The sequence below is a fragment of the Myotis lucifugus genome, unplaced genomic scaffold (genome assembly GCF_000147115.1).
Source record: "Myotis lucifugus unplaced genomic scaffold, Myoluc2.0 scaffold_1184, whole genome shotgun sequence".
Lineage (NCBI taxonomy): Eukaryota > Metazoa > Chordata > Mammalia > Chiroptera > Vespertilionidae > Myotis > Myotis lucifugus.
In genome coordinates this window covers 32,130-53,912 of record NW_005872232.1, presented here as the reverse complement: position 1 = coordinate 53,912, position 21,783 = coordinate 32,130, and the positions used below count along the sequence as shown (strand labels likewise).

General features: G+C 43.9%; 1 protein-coding gene across 11 annotated transcripts in view; it reads right to left on the bottom strand.

Annotated features, from left to right (window-relative positions):
- Positions 1–21,498, bottom strand: part of TRAPPC11 (trafficking protein particle complex 11) — a 35,165-nt gene extending 13,667 nt beyond the window's left edge. For 4 of the 11 annotated variants that reach the window (XR_002827404.1, XM_023748181.1, XM_023748180.1 and 1 more), the window contains exons 1-19: positions 21,159–21,495; positions 19,339–19,563; positions 18,360–18,529; positions 17,451–17,521; positions 16,097–16,211; positions 15,012–15,111; positions 14,094–14,167; positions 11,573–11,669; positions 10,195–10,328; positions 9,053–9,200; positions 8,240–8,333; positions 7,483–7,562; positions 7,307–7,385; positions 7,171–7,225; positions 6,695–6,840; positions 6,218–6,279; positions 5,969–6,101; positions 5,268–5,398; positions 33–188 (exon numbers count right to left, since the gene is read on the bottom strand). Coding sequence is in view for 10 of the 11 variants with exons in the window: in XM_023748181.1 (XP_023603949.1) it covers positions 33–188; positions 5,268–5,398; positions 5,969–6,101; positions 6,218–6,279; positions 6,695–6,840; positions 7,171–7,225; positions 7,307–7,385; positions 7,483–7,562; positions 8,240–8,333; positions 9,053–9,200; positions 10,195–10,328; positions 11,573–11,669; positions 14,094–14,167; positions 15,012–15,111; positions 16,097–16,211; positions 17,451–17,521; positions 18,360–18,529; positions 19,339–19,542 (2,049 nt within the window). In the remaining variant the exon portion in view is untranslated. Of the gene's footprint in view, positions 1–32; positions 189–5,267; positions 5,399–5,968; positions 6,102–6,217; positions 6,280–6,694; positions 6,841–7,170; positions 7,226–7,306; positions 7,386–7,482; positions 7,563–8,239; positions 8,334–9,052; positions 9,201–10,194; positions 10,329–11,572; positions 11,670–14,093; positions 14,168–15,011; positions 15,112–16,096; positions 16,212–17,450; positions 17,522–18,359; positions 18,530–19,338; positions 19,564–21,158 lie in introns of all 11 variants that reach the window. The other 7 variants (XM_023748177.1, XM_023748178.1, XM_023748175.1 and 4 more) reach the window with 5 other exon arrangements.
- Between the last annotated feature and the right edge of the window lie 285 nt (positions 21,499–21,783).

Here is a 21,783-nt window from a genome sequence, read left to right as displayed (position 1 = left end):
AAAATCTCTCTTAAATAAATTTCACAACTAACCTCAATTTTCTTTCCCACATCTTCAGTTTTTGCAACAAATTTAAACACAAACTTCCTCGTTTTTCCAGGAACTAAGCACATCTTCCCCTGAGTCAAGTTTTCTAAAACTTCGCTTGCTTTGGACGCTTCCTGGATCACACAGAACTGGTTGTATTCCTGAAAAAGAGGTCAGCAAGAGCCGCGGTTTATGACGTCAACATCATGCTTTGCTTACACTGAACACGCGTGAGCTGGCGCTTGTAAGGCTGCCTCCACTGAACGGTGCATCAGGAAGGGCTGCCAGTGAAAGGAAGGTTTTATGCAAAGCAGGCGCGTATCTGCACCGAGACTCGGGCTGCAGTGTCCGTGCTGGGCCTTCAGCTCCCCTTTTCCCTGTGCGCTCACTGCGCTGCAGTCTCCTGTCTTCCTACTCGGCACCTCTGTGCTATTTCCCACAGACGCTTCCAATTCTGTCCTGTTTCCCTAACCAGAAGCTCACATCCACACCTGCCTAGGGGTAGTCCCACACGACCCAGATTCAGCACCCAGCTGCGCGCCCACCTGCCTTCACACAGCGGCTCCTCTTCCAGATGCGCCAATGCAGACCCGTCCTGCATAAGCCCGTGGACGCACCACTCCCACCCCGTCCTCAGATAGCAAGAGCGCCCCAGGAGCTGCCTGCACCCCAGCAGGTGGAGTATCTTCTCAGAAAACTCCCACAGGTTATGCTGTTACTTACCCTTATGTTCATTTTTAGTCCACGCTTATGAAATCTAAGAACGAGCCACCACTTTTCCTGTGATTTCTATCTTGAATTTCAAATAACACATGTTCAGAATATAATCTAACTCTAAAACTAATTGCTTTACATTTTAATATTTTATTAGTTTTTCATTACAGAAATAGTCTATGTTTGTTATTTAATAAAGGAAATAGGATAGTAGGATAGGAGCAAAGTAAACTACAAGTCTCTACACTGACCCTAATTCCGGATTTAGAATATTTCCTGGCGAGCAAAAGAGTTACCTATCCTGTGGGGCTCATGTTCCAGAAAGGAAAACAAGTCCTTACTGAACAATCCCCCACAGCGAAGCCGCGCCTGTGACAAGCCCTGGGCAGGGCTGTGGAGCCTGGTGAGCTCAGGGGGTCACGTGGTCAGGAAGGTGTGTCCTGAGGGAGTGAGGCATTAAGGGGCTACAACACCAGGAACTGAGCAGATACAGAGAGCAGGGAAGCCAGGCCAAGCAGGTGAAGCAGCACATGCAAATGCCCCATCCCGATAGTGCACCATCTCCCATACAGCTGAAATCTGTAACCATGGAAACAGGACACACAGAAACAGAGCGGAATGGTGGTTACCAAGGGGTGGGGGAAGTGGGGAGATGCTGGTCAAAGAGCACTAACTTGGGACAGATGTAAGACTTTCAACAATAAGGATTTTTAAAAAAAGAGCACTAACTTCCACTTATTGACGGAAAGTTCTCACGCACAGTGTGGTGACAATAATGAACAACACTGTACGCATCACGGAAAGGTGAGAGAGCAGGTCCTCAGTGTGCTCACCGTACACATACACACACACACACACACACACACACACACACAGGGACTACGTGAGGTGATGACGTGTTAGCTAACCTTATTGTGGTCATCGTTTCGTAATACACGTGGGTACAAAAGCATCATGTTTTGGTACACTTTAAAGTTACACAGTTTATATCCTATCTCAATAAAGCTGTAAAAATTAATTAATCTGCACCTGCCTTCAGAAAAGACCTCCAGTTGGTTTCCATAACATTTCTTTCCCCTGTTTTGTTACTGGAAAATAATTTCTTAAAGCTTTTGCTTTAAAATTCTCAAACTTCTCAGGTTCACCCCGATATCAAGAATATTGTCACTCTCAGTAAGTGCTTGCTGGTTAAAGGCTCCATACACTTTCCAGGTGACCGAGGTAATTATCTACCAAGTGAGCTTATAACTGAAAGTTAGAACGTAACACAGCACTTGACTGGACACTATCACACCACACAAGTGTTCACACATGGGAAATACAGCGCAGTCCCCATTCTGCAGAGAAAAGCTGCTGAAAACGCCTCGACTATTCAAGAAGGAGAGAGTGTGAGCTCCGGGGAGGGACGTGGAGGAGCACAGGTTTACATATTTACTCTTCATTTATATCTATCCCACCTCAATTTCTTCAACATCAAGCACATAATCCAATCTAATAAAAGAGAAACATGGTAATTAGCCGTACGACCGCTACCCTTCCCATTGGCTAATCAGCGAGATATGTAAATTAACTGCCAACCAAGATGGCGGCTAATTTGCATACTGCAGGCAGGGAGGGCCAGCTCGAGCTGCCATCCCGCCCACGTGGTGCCTAAGCCCCAACGCCAGCCGGGACCCCAGTGTGCAGCCCTGAGTGGCGGGGGGCTTGGCTGCCTGAACAAGCAGCCTAAACCACGCCCCCAGCCTCCCTGTGTATGCCCTGGGCGCTGGGGGGGCTTGGAGGCGCGAACAAGCTGCCTAAACCACGCCCCCAGCCGGGACCCCTGTGTGTGGCCCTGGGCGGCGGGGGCCTTGGCTGTGTGAACAGCCACCTAAACCACGCCCCCAGCCGCCCTGTGTGCGCCCTGGGTGGCGGGGGTGCTTGGCTGCGTCAACAAGCCGCCTAAACCACGCCCCCAGCCGGGACCCCTGTGTGTGGCCCTGAGCAGCGGGGGGCTTGGCAGTGAGAACAAGTCGCCTAAACCACGTCCCCAGCCAGGACCCCTGTGTGAGGCCCTGGCGGTCAGGGCCTCCCCAGCTGCAGTTTTTGGACCCACGACCCCAGCCTGCCCTGGGGTTTACTAAACTTTACTGGAGCTGCTCCCCACACCCCAGCCCTTGCCCCAGAACCACACTGCCCACAGCAAGGCGCCTGGCAGCGTCCTGACAGGTGGGTGGCGGGAGAGCTGAGTAGAGCGGGGTTGCAGGGAGCCACGGAAGGATTGGGCTTCGGGAGCCAAGCTCCAGGGGGTCTGAGGAGAGAGCCTGAAGGTAGAAGAACCTTTGGCAAAGCGGCTGCCAGGAGCCTCGGCCATGGGGTCTGCAGGCATGCGGACAGGCCTCCACCTGATGGGCGGATCCTGGGCAAGCGCCATGGCTTCAGGGAAGTGGCTGGCCAGGAGGCAGGCGGCCCAAGGGCGCGCAGAAACGGCGCCAAGGTGGGGTGCACTGGAGGGGGCTCAGGCCTGGGCAGGGTGCTGGCGGGCGGGGATCTGTAGTGGCCCCAATAGGCGGGAAACAAGAGGCGATGTCTGCAGGTGTGGAAGGATGCCGGGCAGAGGGGCACAGACTCGCAGCCCTGAGGCGGGGGTAGAGGGGTGGCGCCACCTCAGTGGTACCCCACTGCAGCGGTTTGGTGAAGCTCCCGGTGCACACTTGAGAGGCCAGGACTCCTGCTCCCGCCTTGGCCCCAAAACTAAGCCTGCGCCCGCCCCGCCCCCAGTTTTGCCCACCCCATGGGGGTGCACACCTGCACAGTGAGTGCAAGCCTACCACCTGCTCCCCAGAAGGGGGGGCAGTAAAGAATGGGGTGGGGCAGGGGAGAGGAAAGAATGTGGAGCATCCGTGATGAAGAGGTGCTTGAGAATGAGGCTTGGAAGCCTCATGGGGAGGTTTGTTCTGTTTGCCCTGGCTGTCCCTTAGGAAAGGCGGAGAGCCGGCTGTGAGGGCTCCCTGCGCGAGGAGTCCAGTTCCATAGCCAACTGGAATTGGCCTCAGTTTCCTGCTCCGTAAAATGTGTTAAGCGTGTCCCAGTGCCTTCACTGAGCTTTAAGGGCCAATTGAGATACTATATAAAGAAAATGAGGGAAGAAGTGAGAAAGAAAAGGAAGGGCAAGCAACACAAAAGAAAGATTGAAAGGAACCTGTAAACCTATTGTCACTTAAATAGGGACTAGAGTCAACAGTGTTGTAATGACGGTATGAAGTCAGGTGGGTACTGGAAATATCAGGGAACACTTTGTAAAGTATATGGTTGTCTAACCACTATTCTGTAACTAATAAACCTGAAACTAATACAAAATAATATTGAATGTAAAGAAATGAAAATAGGAGTGAAATTTTTCTAAATTTCAAAGTTTAAATAAAGGCTGTAAAGGAAAGAAGGGGGAGAATAAAAATAATGTTTTTCATTTTACCACTTTATTGTCTTTTCAGTATATGAAAAAGACAGTTGTCTTTATATGGTGCTTTTATGCTTTTCTAAGTCATTATCTCATTTGATGTTCAGGGCAATTTAAAGACAAGATAATTATTCCCTCCACTATTCAAAGAAAGGAAGTCTTGGTGTCTGGCCCCAATGATTCAATCATCAATCCCTTATTGTAAAGCAGGGTTAGTGAAATTTTCTGTGAAGGGTCATATCTATACTAATAAAAGCCTTGGGGGTGATCTGGCCAGCAGGGGAGTAGTTAGGCGTCAATCAGGCCGGCAGGGGAGCTGTTAGGGGGCGATCAGGCTGGCAGGCTGAAGCAGTTAGGGGCAATCAGGCAGGCACGCAGGTGAGTGTTTAGGAGACAGTGGTCCAGGATTGTGAAAGGGATGTCCAACTGCCGGTTTAGGTCCAATCCCGGCAGTCGGACATCCTGGGATCAGGCCTAAACCAGCAGTCGACATCCCCCAAAGGGTCCAAGATTGGAAAGGGTGCAGGCTAGGCTGAGGGACACCCTCCTCCCGTGCACGAATTTCGTGCACCGGGCCACTAGTCCTATATAATAAAAGGCTAATATGCAAATTGTCCCCTCGACCGGGAGTTCGACCAGAGGGCAGGGCTGGCCAGCCAACCTCCCATGTCCTCTCCCCCCGGCCAGCCCCACTCCCGATCCAGGCACCCAGCCGGACCCCACCCATGCACGAATTCATGCACTGGGCCTCTAGTAGTTTAATAATGAAAAACTAATATCAATGCTATATGCAGAGCAAATGATTTTGAAAATTATATTCATTCTGAATATATCTTATTTGGAATTCAAGTTACATATTACAAAAATATATAGACAAAAGTTCTTAGATTTCATAAGCACGGAGTGAAAAACAAAAATAGTAGGAAAAATGTTAAATTTGAATTACTGATATAGAAGTTGAGAACTACACACATTGTTTAATTTCCTACAAAATCATTAAGACCTAAAGCTTGCTAAGCTCACTCTAACTTCACGGGAGCTGCAATAAGATTCACACGTGGTGAGGCCCGTGAGCCGGCACCTTTACCTGGTTATTAAAGCTGACGCAGAGCTTAGAGAACCTGATGGGATGCGGACAGTCAGCCTTCAGATAAATATCAAACTGCACAGGCACATCAACGTGGAAACTGGGGGCGTGGAACTTGGCTTTGCATTGCACTGGAAAGAAACAGAGGGCCGAGTCACACACCAGCACATCCGGGCCCTCACACACAGTCTCCGATCCTCGCTCTGCAGAAAGGACGCACCCACATGCATGCTCTCACCGGCTGCTACGTGGGAGGTGCTTCAATGCACACAAAGGGAACTCACTTTTTAAAAACAAACCAAATTTAAGTAAACTACAGTTCCAAAACCAGCATTAATCTTAAAAACACCGTTGCTCCTGACATGTAGCTAGCATAGCATTTTAAAGGAAAAAGAACCATTTTGTTGCTTTTAATTTATTCCAAAATACCTGCCCTGGACAGTAAAGCACATGTGTTTCAAATAAGACTTTTCAAATGTGCTTCAAGTAACATCTGAACTACAACTGAACAATGTAAACTTAAGACATAAACTATTTAAAATTTTGATCATCGATGGGGAAAATAAATAAAATTAGTTTACTTATAAAATGACTACGCTTTGACAATTCTTTGGTTTTTATAATTATTATTCTGCACCGACTCGTTTTGTAGAAATAAGGATACTTTCCCTGAAATAACACTGCAGGTGCTGGCTACCCACCGAATGGCACGAGGTGCTGCACCCCGACGGTGAACACGTTGCTGCCGGCCAGGGAGACCCGGTCCGCCCACAGCTTCTGAGCAGTTTTCACAGCGGCGCCGTCACAGTCAGGCTCAGGCTCAGGACTTTCGTTCTGCACAACACAGAGTTACACACTCGCTCAGCTAGTTACAGAACACACACATGCAGGATTCAGATCTCCGCACACACAGCCTCGGAACTCGCTTCACACGAAGAATTCCAACCTACCATTAAAACATTGATGAGGTTCTTCTCTATCCGAGATTTCTGGTCATCTTTCAGAGTTGAAGCTAATAAGAAGGAAGAGGAGAAAATACCGGAACTGTAAGACAGGCCAGTCCGCCACCGCCCCCATTGAAGGCACTAAAACGCCACAGAATGTCTCTGCTAAGCACGATTCCAGAAAACTGACAGACAGCTTTCTAGAGCTAACCCCAGCACTTTATATACTTGCCCTGAAGTCTATGTGAAAACTTACTTTCTGACAAGTCTTAGAGAGGCAAAAGAATTTTGTTTTTCTCAACTACAAGTCCCTCAGCTATTGTAAATTCCACAAAAGGTATGAATGCCTTCACTTTGCAGTGACCTGCACATGGCAAAAGTACTACCGAATATATGACATAATCATTCTTCCAATTTTAAGAAGCTTCAAGTTGCTGAATAATCTTAAAAATTCAGAATTTAACTGGAAGAACAGCAAGTTACCCCTTCCAAGGAGTTCTAGGGAATAAGTAATGTAATCTTTTAACTGGGCCATCAGGTAGGAACACTTGAGAGCTGTCGTCAGTATCGACGTGAGCAGAGTCCACCAGCCTTCGGTGCGGTAATCACACATCACGTAGTCCAGCAACCTGGAAGATGATGGAAAGACAGGCTGAACAACTTCACAGGATGGGGGGAGGGATGGGGGTGGGAAGAGTTCCGGGAGAAAATAAAGTGCCCAAACTTCAGAAAATCTTACTGAAATAGTTTAACAAGTATTCTCACATTTAGCTAAATCTGAGGCTCCCTAAGACTTTGAAAAGGATTGTACTAGCAGATAGTACTTGAAAAAATATCACAGAAATGGAGTGTAATAGAAGTAGAAATAAATAGGGAAATATTAAATCCTTCAGTACAAATTTCTAATTGTGCTGTAAAGTAATCGTAATACTTGTAAAAATACAGTGAACACGACTCACTTCAAAGCTTTGGTGTAATCCTTTGCGTAGTAATATTCCTCTCCCATCTGGACCACTACAAAGGAAGAAAGATTTGATGTACATAATTTAAAAGCATTCCAGCTTGATGAAACTGTGGCATGTTATGGATACATACTTAGATGACTTTTCATTCTCGGACACTTATACTTCTTAAACTGCGCAACAGCATTGCTCAGAAGAGTTATTATTATTTCCTGTTAGAAAAGATAAAGTGTGAGACATTCTAACAAAAACAACCCCACGTTTTACTTGAATACTGTACAAAATAGTTGGCACTGGGGGAAAACTTACCGAGTGAACAACATTTCTCTCCTTCAGCTGAATGGCAAGAATTCCCACCTTCTCTTTTTCAGGATCCGAAAGGTCAAAACCTGTATTAGGTAAGAACCAACCCATTTTAGATAGCACATTGAACATAACTCCTCCACATGAAGAGGGGGTGTGCACACTCCTCGAATCCTTTCCTTCAATATAATGTATTTACAATTCTCAAACATTCTAGAACTTTAAAGATTGCAAGAGGCAGCTTTATTAGCATGGCAACTTCTCTGTGACCTCTGTTAAAGAGAACATCGCGGAGCTCAGTATTCTTTGCCAGGTGGAATCAACCACCTGAGGAGTAACACCAGCATCATTTTCTACACAGAATATTCTTCCTGGAGACGAAAGTAAATGATTTCTCAACACTTGCCACAGAAATTGCTCCAATTGAATTAAGTATGCATAAAACACAAAAAAAGATGCAAAGAGATTATTTTTAAGGTGATACAAATGCTGTTTTAAAATATCAAACAAATCATTAAAGTTAAGACAACAGATGTCCAAATATTTTAATCCTATCCCATCTTTAATTTTAAATTATTCTCAGATGTGGTAATAGAAACAAAACACTCTAAAAACTAAAAAACTGAAAATCTTTTTTAAAGTATTTTAAAAACACACATTTTCACCTCAACATAATCTGCTCTGCCTAAAGCAGCCAAGAGGAAAATCGTGAGAACAATCTGCCTCCTGAGGCTGAGAGAAGGGAGGAGGGAGAAGTGCTTACTTAGTACTCCTTGCCGCCAGGACCGCTGTCCGTAGAAGTCAAGAGCGCCTGTCTGTGTTTCCAAGGGGTCGGGATTGGGATACGTCACCGAAGCCTGTGAATGAAAACACGACCCTAAACAGGAGTCCGGGTAACCCACCACAACCAACTCTCCCTCATCTGACAGAATAAAAAGTGTTCATCAACACAAACACCAACACATTCAAATACCAAGTGGGACTGCTGATCATATTCACCTGCCTTCTGAGAAGAAAACGGAATTTTAAGTGAAAATAAACTGATGCCACTATATGAATGTAAATATATACACACACGTACCCACCATGTGCTTATTTTAAAGGTGCTTATGGGGAAACCAGTGTTTAAATACAATCATCCAAGAGAAAGGTAAAATGAAATGTCAAGTTAAGAAACTATGCAATTAACAGTATGTCTCAGATTCTTGAGAGTCCTCCCTGGGGAAATCTCGGGAAGAGAAAAGTCCAGAGGCACCCTCTCCGGTGGGTCAGAATGACGCTCACGTCTGCGTGCCCTTCCAGCTCCTACAGCCGCGCGCACAGAAATGCAACACTGGACTTAGTGTGGCATGGGCTGAGCTTGGCTGTTATTTTAAAGTAATTTTCTCTTGTCTAAGTCACTAGCTTATTGACAATCGTAAGTCAGCTCTTCAAAGAAAAACTGCTTCACAGGCGAAATGGAGCCGATTATATTCAAAGGCTTGGAAAAAATTACCCACACCCATTAGTTTTATCTTCTTCCAAGAGAAGAGGAACCAACTTCCTAAACGGCAGATCGCACGGGTCGGTAACTTACTTCATGGCTGCAGAGGGTTTTTGCGAGCTGCTTCCGCTCCTGGGCGTAGTACGCTGCCTGCTGGTAATAGAAACCAGGATTCTGAGTTTGAATAGCTGTCAACCCTAACTTAATAGCTTCATCAAATAAATCTCCAAAGGCCTGGAATCTTAAAGAAAAAAAAAATCAAAAAATAAACAAAGAATGAAAAGAAAAAGAAAAAGCTTACTTTTATAATTATTCATCCTGGAACCCTAACCTCACCAGACTGGATTAAAATAGTGCTACTGATGAACTATAAGTAAGTGGGACTTCCTGCATAAATACTAATACACACTAATCAATTACAGGTAACAGATACTGTATCTAAGTCCACTCTTCTGAGCTGCAGCCCTTTACAATATCCTGCCAAACTAGATGCCAACATAATTGCCACCAACAAATACATCCGTGACTCTGGGAACTTCATTTTAGCAATTTTTAAACATGGGTCTCAAGTAGGAAGTTCCATGTCAGTAGAGATTTTGTTTTGTTCGCTGCTATATTCTCAGTACCTAGACACATGTTAGAAAGTCAATAAATATATACTGAACTAGAGGCCCAGTGCACAACATTTGTGCCCGGGGGGAGGAGGGGTGGGTACCCTCAGCCTGGCCTGCGCCCTCTCACAGTCGGGGATCCCTCAGGGGATGTCCGACAGCCCAGGGAGCGGGCCTAAGCCAACAGTCAGACATCCCCCGAGGGGTCCTTAGAGCTGCCACAGAGGCGGGAGAGGCTCCTGCCACCACCATGTTCCCCAGCCATGAGCCCGGCTTCTGGCTGAGCAGCGGTCCCTTGTGGGAGCGCACTGACCACCAGGGGGCAGCTCCTGCATTGAGCATCTTTGCGCATCATAGCGACTGGTCGTACTGCCGTTCGGTTGATTTGCATATTACCCTTTTATTATATAGGATTACTAGAAACATACTTATGCAAGACCATTAAAAACCTACTTACTGACAAAACTCTTTGCTCAATTTAAATGAAAGTCCATGCCAATTCTAGCCCTCCATATCACATGTATTTTTTTAAATTGTTGACAGTATTACAGATGTCTTCCATTTCCCCCTCCCAAGTATTAAAAAAAAAAAAAAGACATCCTAAAAGTACAATTGAAAACATACTGTTTAGACATCCATGCAGCATGCTCAAAGGACAACTCCGCACTTCCGATTTTTTTCTTACACAAGTCGATGTGTTTTCGGAACTGAGCAATTGCATCCAAAGGGGTGTTGTGCTGAAAACATAGCCTACAAATCTGCAAAATGTAAAATCAACCCCAAAAGAAAAAAGAAAATCAAAGTCATTTAAAAATATGTAAACATTGAGACTAACCTCCAAGGACTATGGAGCTTCCTTCTCTGAAGTTCTTGGAGATAGAATCGATTTTCTCTATGACAATATAGATTTTCTCTATGCTAAAACCAGAGGCTATGCCCCTTTGATAAATGAATAAAATTACTCAGTATTATACTGAGTCTATTCTATACCTTTAAAAAAGCCTGGAGTTATCACTTATATTAGCCAGTCACTTATTTCTGGGTTTCCAATCTTTTCCTACTACAGGATGCAATAAATATCCTCATATATATGATTTGCAAGTTAGCACACATGTCAGATAAATTTCCTGAAATGGAATTGCTAAGATCAAAAGCAATATCCACTTGAAATTTGTACAGTCATTGCAAATTATTTTCTATAGAAGTTGGACCAACTTACACTTACAGAAACAATGAATTAAAGTTGCCATTTGCCGTCACATCACCAACCCAGTGCCAGCCATCTTTAAAATACTGAGTGTGGGAAGATTAAACAAAACAAACAGCTCTCACCTGCCTTCTGGGGGCTTCTATTTCTACCATAAACTTAAAATGCGTAAATAATATGAATAAAAGTTTCCACTATGGTGAACAGATACACCTTTCCTATGGCTGTGCATTAAACCAAGGAAGCCTTGTATGGTTCTAACATGTTAAACCTTTTAAAATTCAATACTATAGGCAGCTTTTTTCTCCCTCCTTCCTGCTCCCACTTAAAAACAGACAAAAGACCCCCTTAGAACTCCGACAACCATAAAACTCAAACCAAGCATTACAATTAGGCTGCTAAGCACCAGGTGTCCTTGAGGTAAAGGACATGAAGGAGGTGCATTACTAATCTAATACTTTTCAGAACAAGTGACTGATTTTGGTTTTCAAACTTTAAAAAGATAATGTGATACTTAAAAACAAATTTTCTTTTTTTTTTTTAAATATATATATTTTTTTATTGATTTCAGAGAGGAAGAGAGAGGGAGAGAGAGATAGAAACATCAATGATGAGAGAGAATCATTGATCGGCTGCCTCCTGCACGCCCCCTACTGAGGGGATCAAGCCCACAACCCAGGCACGTGCCCTTGACCGGAATCGAACCCGAGATCCCTCAGTCCGCAGGCCCACGCTCTATCCACTGAGCCAAGCCGGCCAGGGCAAATTTTCTTTATTTGGAATTAGAACTCTTACCTTGTAGTTTATAAATCCTGCCATAGTCTTAATTTCCAGAATATTAGTTTCATGGGCTCTCAATTCATGTACAAGATTATAGGCGGTCCGATAATTCCTAAGAGAAACACGAGGGAAGTGATTAATTACGCTATAATTTAATTTTGAAAAGATTCCTAAGAATAAAATTATTAAAATAACAAAGAGAATGGAGAGTTAACATTTCTTAGCACTCAACAGCTCAACAACATATACATATTAAGCTCTGATTTTCTGAAAAGTGATATATGAATTAATAATGTGTGAGTCGTAGCCGATTTGGCTCAGTGAATAGAGCGTCTGCCTGCGGACCAAAGGGTCCCAGGTTCGATTCCGGTCAAGGGCATATGACCAGGTTGTGGGCTTGATCTCCAGTAGGGGACGTGCAGGAGGCAGCCAATCAATGATTCTCGCTCATCATTGATGTTTCTATCTCTTTGTCCCTCTCCCTTCCTCTCTGAAACCAATAAAATATATTTAATAATAATAATAATGTGTGAGAAGCTTCAATGACTTTTCATTGAGAACAGTACCATCACATATAATGAACAACATAAACTGATGAACAAAAACAGATCCAGAGACAAAGAAGCATTGATCAGACCGTCAAACCTCAGAGGGAAGGTAGGGGAAGCTGGTGGGAAGGGGAAGAGATCAACCAAAGGACTTGTATGCATGCATATAAGCCTAACCAATGGACACAGACACCAGGGGGGTGAGGGAATGAGTGAGGGGGTAGGGGGGCAATGGGGCAATAGGACACATGTACAATACCTTAATCAATAAAGAAAAAAAAAAGAACAGTACCATCACGTGCACCTTGCTCTGTCATTAACATCTGTCAATAACTGATAGAAAAAAAGTTGAAAAACTAAAAAGTAGAAAATTGTCCAGAATTACATTTAAAAATTAGTATTGTTGCCCAGCCAATGTGGCTCAATGGTTGAGCGTTGACCTATGAACCAGGAGGTCACAGTGATTCCTGATCAGGACACATGCCTGGGTTGTGGGGTCAATCCCCAGTAGGGGGCATGCAGGAAGTAGCCAATCAATGATTCTCTCTTATCATTGATGTTTCTATCTCTCTCCCTCTCCCTTCCTCTCTGAAATCAATATTTGTTTTTAAATTAGCATTGTTAAAAAATAAGTTATTTCTTAAAAGCATCACACAAACTTCTCAAACAAATAGAAACTGTTCTAGGAAAGGTGTTATCAGGACAGCACAGGTCAGTAGCTTTTAAACCCAAGTGTCTCTACAAGTTAAGTGGGTATCACTGGTCTCAGGAGCAGGCTGGAGAGGGGCAATGTTCCAGGGCGGCTGGCGCTGAGGGAGAGAGCGTGGGACAAAGGAGAGCCTGGCCGAAGGGGGCCGCCCCTGAACATGGACAGTCAGGAGGAAATCTCAGTCTTCTCCAGAGAAACTGCTCCTAACTGCACCAGGTGACACTTTTCTTCCCAGAAGTGCTTTTGGACAGAATTGGAATGGAAGGTTTTTAACTAATACCCTGGATTCAAAATACACTACAGTAAACTCAGCTCTAATTATCTGAATTTGTTGAGATTTAGAGAACAATTTGGTACTTAGCACCTCAATAATAACACACACAAAAGAGGTTTCTTCAATATTCCTCTGAATAATAGACATGTTTTTATTTATTTCTCTATTTTTCTCCCTGTACACTTAGCCTGTCCTCAATTTGAGAATATACTGCTGTTTTTATCCCTCTGTTACACTGTCACTGTCAAAGCTAGAAAGAGATCATGTTTTATTAAATTGTGGCAAAGGAATGAAAGGCTTAACCTCTGCCAACACATCCCCAACTACTCATCAAAGCTCTAAGCAGAGAACTGAATGAAAAATGATGCTATTGTCAGGCATTAAAAACTAAACAACAACTTTAATTAAAATAAAATCATGCCTTCGCCAGTGTGGTTCGACTGGAGTGCTGTCCTGTCTACCGAAAAGCCTGTGGGTTTGACTCCCAGTCAGGGCACAAACCCAGGTTGCAGGAGGCAACCAATCAATGCTTCTCCCTCTTCCTCTGCCTTCCTCTCTATAAAATCAATTAAAACACAAATAAATAAACAACATCATAGCTTAACTGAATAAATGCACTATACAACTCAAATTCATAGTCTGATTTAGATAATGTTTATATGTGTATTTAACTTTGGAAGAAAGCAGTCTTAACACAAGCATTTTACTGAATATACAAATAAGTAGAAAGTGGGAATATTTTAATATTGTTTCTTTAGTTCATGTCATTTAATGAAAGTAGACCAGAAAGCCTTATAACTCTATGAAATTTACTTACAATAATAGAATATTTTTTAAATCTAAAAATATTATATTCCACTCATATCTAGATAAACTAAATACTAAATGAATCTAAATTAACATAAACAGTTTAAAATTAGTTTGGTTGTGATTCAGAAGTTGCCATTAATATCGTATTAACATCAAGATAAGAAAAATTTAGTTTGACAACTGTTAGAAACTTACTTCAGCGCATTTTGTGTATCTTGTTTCAACTCACTGAAGAAAGCTATTTTAAACTGATGTCTAACAAATAAAAGCTGAAAAAAGAATAGAAAAAAACATCATTACACATATTCTCTTAAAAATATAAAATTTTTATTGAGACACAAAAGTATAAGAAAATATTCAAAATTAAAGTTCAAAAATTATTCCAACAAATTAGTTAAGAAGGCTATAAAAGTCTACATTTAAGCCCTAACCAACCGGTTTGGCTCAGTGGATAGAGCATCGGCATGCAGACTCAAGGGTCCCAGGTTCGATTCCAGCCAAGGGCATGTACCTTGGTTTCGGGCACATCCCCAGTGGGGAGTGTGCAGGAGGCAGCTGATCGATGTTTCTCTCTCATCAATGTTTCTAACTCTCTATCCCTCTCCCTTCCTCTCTGTAAAAAATCAATAAAATATTAAAAAAAAAAGTCTACATTTAAGAACATTAAGGGCAAAGGATACAAAAACTAATTAGCTCTTAAATGCTTTAAAAAGCCCTGGCCTGGTTAGAGCATCAGCCTGCAGACTGAAGGGTTACGGATTCGATTTTGGTAAAGGGCATGTACCTAGGTTGCAGGCTGGATCCCCAGCCCCAGTCAGGGCACATCTGGGAGGCAAACAATCAATGTCTCTCTCTCACATCGATGTTTCTCTCTGTCTCTCTCCCTCCGTCCCTCTCTCCCTTCCACTCTCCCTAAAAACCAATGGAAAAAATATCCTCGGGTAAGGATTAACAAAATAAATAAGTAAATAAATATATAAATGCTTTAAAAAAAACTTTAAAAGTACTGAAGCCCTTTAAAAACATCAAAGTATTAAAAACATTCACTATCTCACTCAAATTAATCTGCTCTAGAATCTTTTATTATTTCCTTCTTCAGGGAAAAACACGTACCTGGTGTGTTGTTTTATTCAAAAATTCTTTATGAGATTTCACTCTTCTGATTTCTGTGTAGTAATAGGTCTGTGCATGTTCATAAAAGGCGTTTTCTAGTCTATTAAAAAAAAGAAAGTTGCTTCTGTGAACTGGACAATAGTCACATAATTTGTGAGATAAGGCTATATCTGCAGGCTAAGATATGATGGGACTCGGACCCTTTTTAAACATTATTTAAATACTAAAGGCCCGGTGCATGAAAATTCATGCACTGGAAGGGGGGAGGGGAGTCCCTCAACCTGGCCTGCCCCCTCTCACAGTCCGGGAGCCCTCAGGGGTGGGAAGCGACCAGGCGATCAGGGGAAGGCGACGCCCCATCACACCTCTGCTGCTGCCACTGCCGGCAGCACAGGCCTCAGGCGGCCCAGGTTACCTGAGCCTCGGGCATCAGCTGGGCAGCCGCCACCCGAGGCTTGCCTACACCTTGGGCCAGCCCTGGGCGGCTGGGGGGCTGAGGGGACTGGGGGACTCGAGGCAGGCATGCGGCAAGGCCGGGCGCACAAGCATATTCCCTCTTTATTAGATAGGATATACATAAACATTGAAAATGAAGTAAAACACGGGCCAGAAATAGAGACACTGTCATATAAAAGGACAAGTATGTCAGAAAAGGCCAGATGGTAGTTACGGAGAAGTACAATTTAAAATATGAAAAAGTTTTTTAAATGAAGTTGACCTAGAGGTACATATGATGTCAATGAGGTGATGTTACATGGCAGTTCAGTATATGCTATAAGATTATATTTATTTTTCTAAAGAAAGACATTTTTAGGAAGGAAACTTAAGTCATTGCTAGTGGAATCACTTCTCAGCCTTTTGGTGAAGATCAAGTGTAGTAAGGTGTTGATAGTGGTTATCCCAGGGAACTGGAGAAAGTTAAAGAGTTGACTAAGGGGATTTTACTTTTTATCTCATATCCTCAATACCATTTGAATTTTTCCCCCATGAACATGCATTTTTTTTAAATAAATGGGTCTAAACCTCCAATTTCTCAATGCCTAATAAACAATCTAAAGAAAAATATTTCAAAGACCTTCATTTACCTTATAATATAACCCACAAGGTGGTCAGTGTGGGGCAGGACAAACAAAGATTTTCCTGAGAGTTCACACGCATTACATAAAGCTGCAGCCCTTTCTGAAGCCATAACATCCTCTCCTGTTGACACAGCCCACAAAGATAGAGAAAATAATTAATGCATTCTTCCCAATAAGCATTTCCCCAAACCTGAGCAATATAATCCTATATAATAAAAGCCTAATATGCCAAGTGTCTGGTCGTCCAGTCTGCCATTCAACCAATCAAAACGTAATATGCTAATGATATGCTAAGGCTGCTCAACCGCTCACTGTGTCGTGCACTGACCACCAGGGGGCAGTCACCCGGTCAATCAGTCGCTATGACGTGCACTGACCACCAGGGGGCAGATGCTCTGACCGGTAGGTTAGCTTGCTGCTGGGGTCCAGCCAATCGGTACTGAGCGAGATGGGCCGAAAACGCCCTGGAGCCCTCCTGTGGTCCCTCCCATGGTCCCTCCCCGGTTGGCCAATCTCCCGCGTCCCTTCCCAGCCCAAAGTGGGGTCCCTTGGCCTGCCCTGCACTCTCTCGCAATCCAGTGCATGAATTTCGTGCACCAGGCCTCTAGTTAAGAATAGAAACCCAAACCACTGCCACCATGCCAGTAGGATTCCTGGGGCCCTTGGGAGCACTGTGGGTTCTTAGAAGTGACACAGTACATTATCTATCAGGAAAACACTTACGGAATTTTCTCCTGAGCCAAGATATACTAAGTAATGCCAACACAGAGGCCACATTACTATTTCAAAAACCGTAACTAAAAATGGAAGCAATAATTCATGAACGTGGATTTAGGATGCTACAAGTTTCAACACTGAAACAAAAAATATTTTGGCCTCTCAGTAGGTCTGTGGCCGAACCAGGAATCAAACCTGCGACCTTTTCAGTGCATGGGACAATGCTCAAGCAACCGAGCCACTCTGGCTGGGCAAAACCTAGGCATTTTCTAATGAGAAATTAGAAATACTATCGCATTTTTCTTGGCCCTATTGCAAAGAAAAATAAAATATCACATGAGGAATATAGTTTTAAACAGATCTCAGAAAAGTAAGTAAACAACGTTGTTTAAAAATCAAGTGGTAACTGTTTTGTCAATTGCTATATGCCTACATCGAGAGATAAGTGACAGGGAGCAGGACTTAAGAAGATCTGCACTCTTGAATATTCTTAAATTTTTACAATAAGCACTATGCATGTGTTACTAGTACACTACCTTTCCCATAACCGAATGCATAAAAGATTTCGACATTAGCAATTATGCTTCTTGGTAATAAGAACTGGAGGCATAAGACAATTAATTCATTATTAACTTTTTGATACCTGGGGGCAACGGGGTTTTCTTCTGAATCAGAACCACTGCAACTTTTGTGTTTCTCCCTTGTAAACTCTGCCTGCAATGGAAAAATTATAACATTAAATAATTAAATTGTTTTTTAGAAATATACTAGTATTCAAGCCCAGATGGTGTCGCTCAGTGGTTGAGCATCAATCAGCCCATGAACCAGGAGGTCATGGTTCAATTACAGGTCAGGACACATTCCCAGGTTGGAGCTCCATCCCCACTAGGGGGCGTGCAGGAGGCAGCCGACCAATGTTTCTCTCTCATCATTGATGTTTCTATCCCTCTCTCCTGCTCTCCCTCTCTCTGAAATCAATAAAACATATTTTAAATACATATATGTATTCAAGACCTTACATAAAATACATTTGATAATTCAAAGAAACAAATTTCAACTAAAAAATCTACAAGATTAGAGGAAATCTTTCCATGCATACAAAGAAACATATGATTTCAACTTCAAAAATATAATCTCACATCAAGCTTTGGATCCTTACAAAAGTCTGTTTTGAAAGTAAAAGTTTAATATGTACTTTCGTGTAAAGGTTATAATACAATATCCTTATAGTGATACATTACAGAGTAGTCATTCAAAAGAATTATTTTGAAACTGAGCTGGTGATAGAGCAAAAGTATTATGAGGCTAACGAGCAAATTACTGTATCTTCAAAAAATAGAAATGCAAGAAAAAGCATTTGAAAATTCAGACCAATTTGTCTTCTAATTTCTTCATCCTGCTCAGCATTATTTAAGTTAATGTGAATGCTTCCTGTTTGGAACTGAACACGTTTCACTGGAGGTCAGCAATCCCCAAAGTGACCACTGCAGCCTGAACAGTGCCCAGTGGCCATCAACCTAACGGGCCGACCTGACGAGTGCGAAGACCAGACCTGACTATCTCCACTCTGGTGGCGCACTCGGACTGCTTTTCCTTCCACTGCGGCTCGTCCCAGTCCAGCTCGTAGAACACAACCACCAGGGCTGGCACCAGGTTCAGATGCTTGTTCATCCAGCCGGTCTTCAGGATCCCTTTCGGAATGTACCACTCGTAGGAAGTTCTCTGCAAATATTGGCAAAAGGTGAAGAGTTACTGGATGACAACAGCAGCGGAAACCGCCTGTTCTCGAGCCCCAGGCACTGTATGGGCATTTATCTCACTCAGTGTATACCCAAGCCATGGTTAATAAGATGAGGAAATTCCAGCTTACAGAGACCAAATAAGAGCCAGAAAGTCGTAGAGATGAGATCTCAACCCCAGCGCTGTGACAATTTTCATGTAAAGAATGAACAAAACCAAGTGTTTCTAATGATATTAAGGCTCTCAAATACCCTGGAAGCAAACAGCCCTTTTCCAGGTAAATCTGACTTATATTCCTCACCATTTCAAGTGTCTGTTCTTGTAAAAGTTGCTCAAATAAACTATTATCTGAAATCTAACATAGCTTCATTTGTTTCAAGACATGTTGCCAAGATGGCATTTCGCTTTACTTGTAAACTGTGAAGACCATGGATCCTACGACGATACTGGTAATGATGATCGGGGAATGTGAAACCTTCCCAAATAGAGAGGCCTTTATGGAGATTTGGGGGTTTTTAAAAACAAATGAAAAAAGGAAAAACTAGGCTCACTGTATAAAAAGCTTAATAGCTATAAAGTAATTATTCTGCTGGGTTTAAAAAAAAAATTATTAAACACACCTGCAGTGTATTAGACTTGACAAAGCCCAGGGTTTTCTCTACCCGTCACTGTAACCATCCCCTTAATAAACTCAGGGGTTTTCAAGCTCAGACAGTAGGAACAAAAAGGATATGTGCACATATAGAGACAGAGAGGGAGAAGGAAAGCCCCCATGCAATCAGTGCCGTTACCTTGGGTCTACATTTGGGATACTCGTGGTCCCCTGGGAGCACCTTGAAAGAAATTGGTACCCGATCAGCCCTCCGATTGGCACAGAAAGCATCCCAGACGGCTCGGTGGACAGCATTATACACCACATCCAGGCCGGTGAGAGCGACAAAGGCCATCGGCCGACAACATAACTCCACGGGGAAGTCCCACTGTGTGGGACCCATGCTCAAGGCGTTCTGAAAAACCTACAATACAAATGTTGATACATTCATTAACTCATTTTTTAAAAGCCCACATCCATTTCTAATATGTGAATCGCCACCATTTAGAAAACATTACAAAAAGGCAAAAGACTCTGAAGTGTCTGCAAATACAAAAGAAATCAAAAGTTTTTTAAAACTTTGATTCCTAAATTGACCTATTGACATTTGGTAACTATTGGTACTGTATTTTTAAAAAATCTTTCATATTACAAAGGTAGTCAACTTTAAAACTAATCAGTATTTTCAGTAACATCTCAAAATGCACACAGAACTTTGGAATGAGCAGAGCAAGAAAGCAGAACGCCATCAAATTAAAATAGGTCTCATGACCTACTTCAGCTATAAAGAAAAATAATTATTGACACAGATATACAAAAACTGTAATTATCTATAATTTCTCTGTAATTGCTAACATCTAATTTCTGAATTCCTGAGATATTATTAAAATGATATGCTAATTATCTAGTCAGTCCTCCATATCTCGGGTACCACATCAGCAGATTCAATCAACCCTACTGTGTAGCCTATATGCATGTTCTAGCAGTCACTCAAGAAAAGAGAAATAGGTGGAATTAATTTTAATGATATCCTATTTAACTGATATATCCAAAATACTTATCATTTCAACATTAATATAAAAGTTATTATCAAGATAGTTTCCTTTTTTGTACTGTTTTCAAAATCTGGTGTGTATTGTACACTCAAAGCACATCTCAATTTGGTCTAGTCTATTTCAAATGTTCAGTAGCCACATATGGCTACTATACTGGGCAGTGCAGCTCTAAATTATTGCAACTCTGTCCCAAATGATGAAAATTGTATCTGAAGTTCTTGCACATTCTATCCTAACAGCTTTGGCACTTGAAATGGGTCGTGCTTATCCTGCAGCAAAGGAATGGGAAGGCAAAGGGCAGGTACAGAGGCGTATGGACCTCGATGACAGCCTCGCCTAGAAGAAGCCAAGGGCGGGGACGGATGGACGGAGGCGCAGAAGTAGCAAGCGAACACCCTGGACGGGGACCACGTAGTGCAAGGGAATAATGTGGGAGCTGGCATGCACGATAATACGGAGGACTCTTGCAAAGAATGATGATGCAATGCAAAGGAAGGCGACCTGCTCAAAGTGGAAGGTAAATGCATGTGGTCACTATTTTTTAATTAACGGAGGTTCGGGGTGCAGGACAAGGCGAATGAGGATAAGATTCAAAGAAGTTCAACTACAAAACGACCAAAATAGGAACGGCAGTCTGAGGCTTGGATGATGGGGAGAGAAAAAAAAAAAAGCTGATGTTGAGTATGTGACCCAACAACTGACTTAAGAAAAGGGACCGCCCCAGGATCGCGTAAGTCAGGAAAGGCGGAGAAGCAACGCTGAGCCCTAAAAGCAGATCTCCCTTCCTGCCCAGCCCCCCTTAAACCTGGAGGCCCTAGAAACAGGTGCACAGGGGCTAAAGGAGAAATGCCAGCATTGCACCCGCTGACACCGCTGGAAAACGCAGGCCCTAACATCAGCCTTAGGAGCCAGCGCTCTCCCGCGGCGGTGTCGCCTGGCCCGCAGGTCTCCGGCCCGGACTCACCCAGGCCGCGTGCACGGGGCCCACTGCAGCTGTGGCCGGTCGCCTCCGGCCGGGGAGGACGAGGGGAAGCGGGCAGAGGTTCCTGAGACCGCCAGGCCCGTTCCTGCAGCCGCCGCCTCACAGCCGGTTCCAGCGAGCAGGACTTCCCTCCGCCCACCTGCGCATGCACAGGAAGCGCTTTCTGGGCCTGAGTGACAGCGCTCTCCACCAATCGCTACCCGGGAACTTTACGCCGCTCCACAAGACGTAGGGAAGACGCTCCATTTCCTACAGGTGCTGGAGCTGGACGGAGCGAGGCGGAGCCAATAGGAGAAGCTAGAAGAGAGAGGGGGCGGGGCCTCTGCCTCAAGGCTCGGCTGTCTCTCTCCACACACACCGGCGCCCCGCCTGCCACGGCCTCGGGCTCCGCGCCCTCAGCCCTTCCGCGGGCGGCTTCGCGCTGCCCGAAGGCCCGGGGTGCGCGTGACTGCGGTCTGCGGGGCGAAGGGCGTGCCTCCCGCGGCCGAGGGCGCGGAACCAGGACGCCCCGGCCTCGGGGCAGCCGCTCGCGTTTTCTCTTCGAGTGTCCCGAACCGCCGCTCCGCGCGGCCCGCCCTCCCGGGAGGCTCCCGGCGCCCGGGGGAGA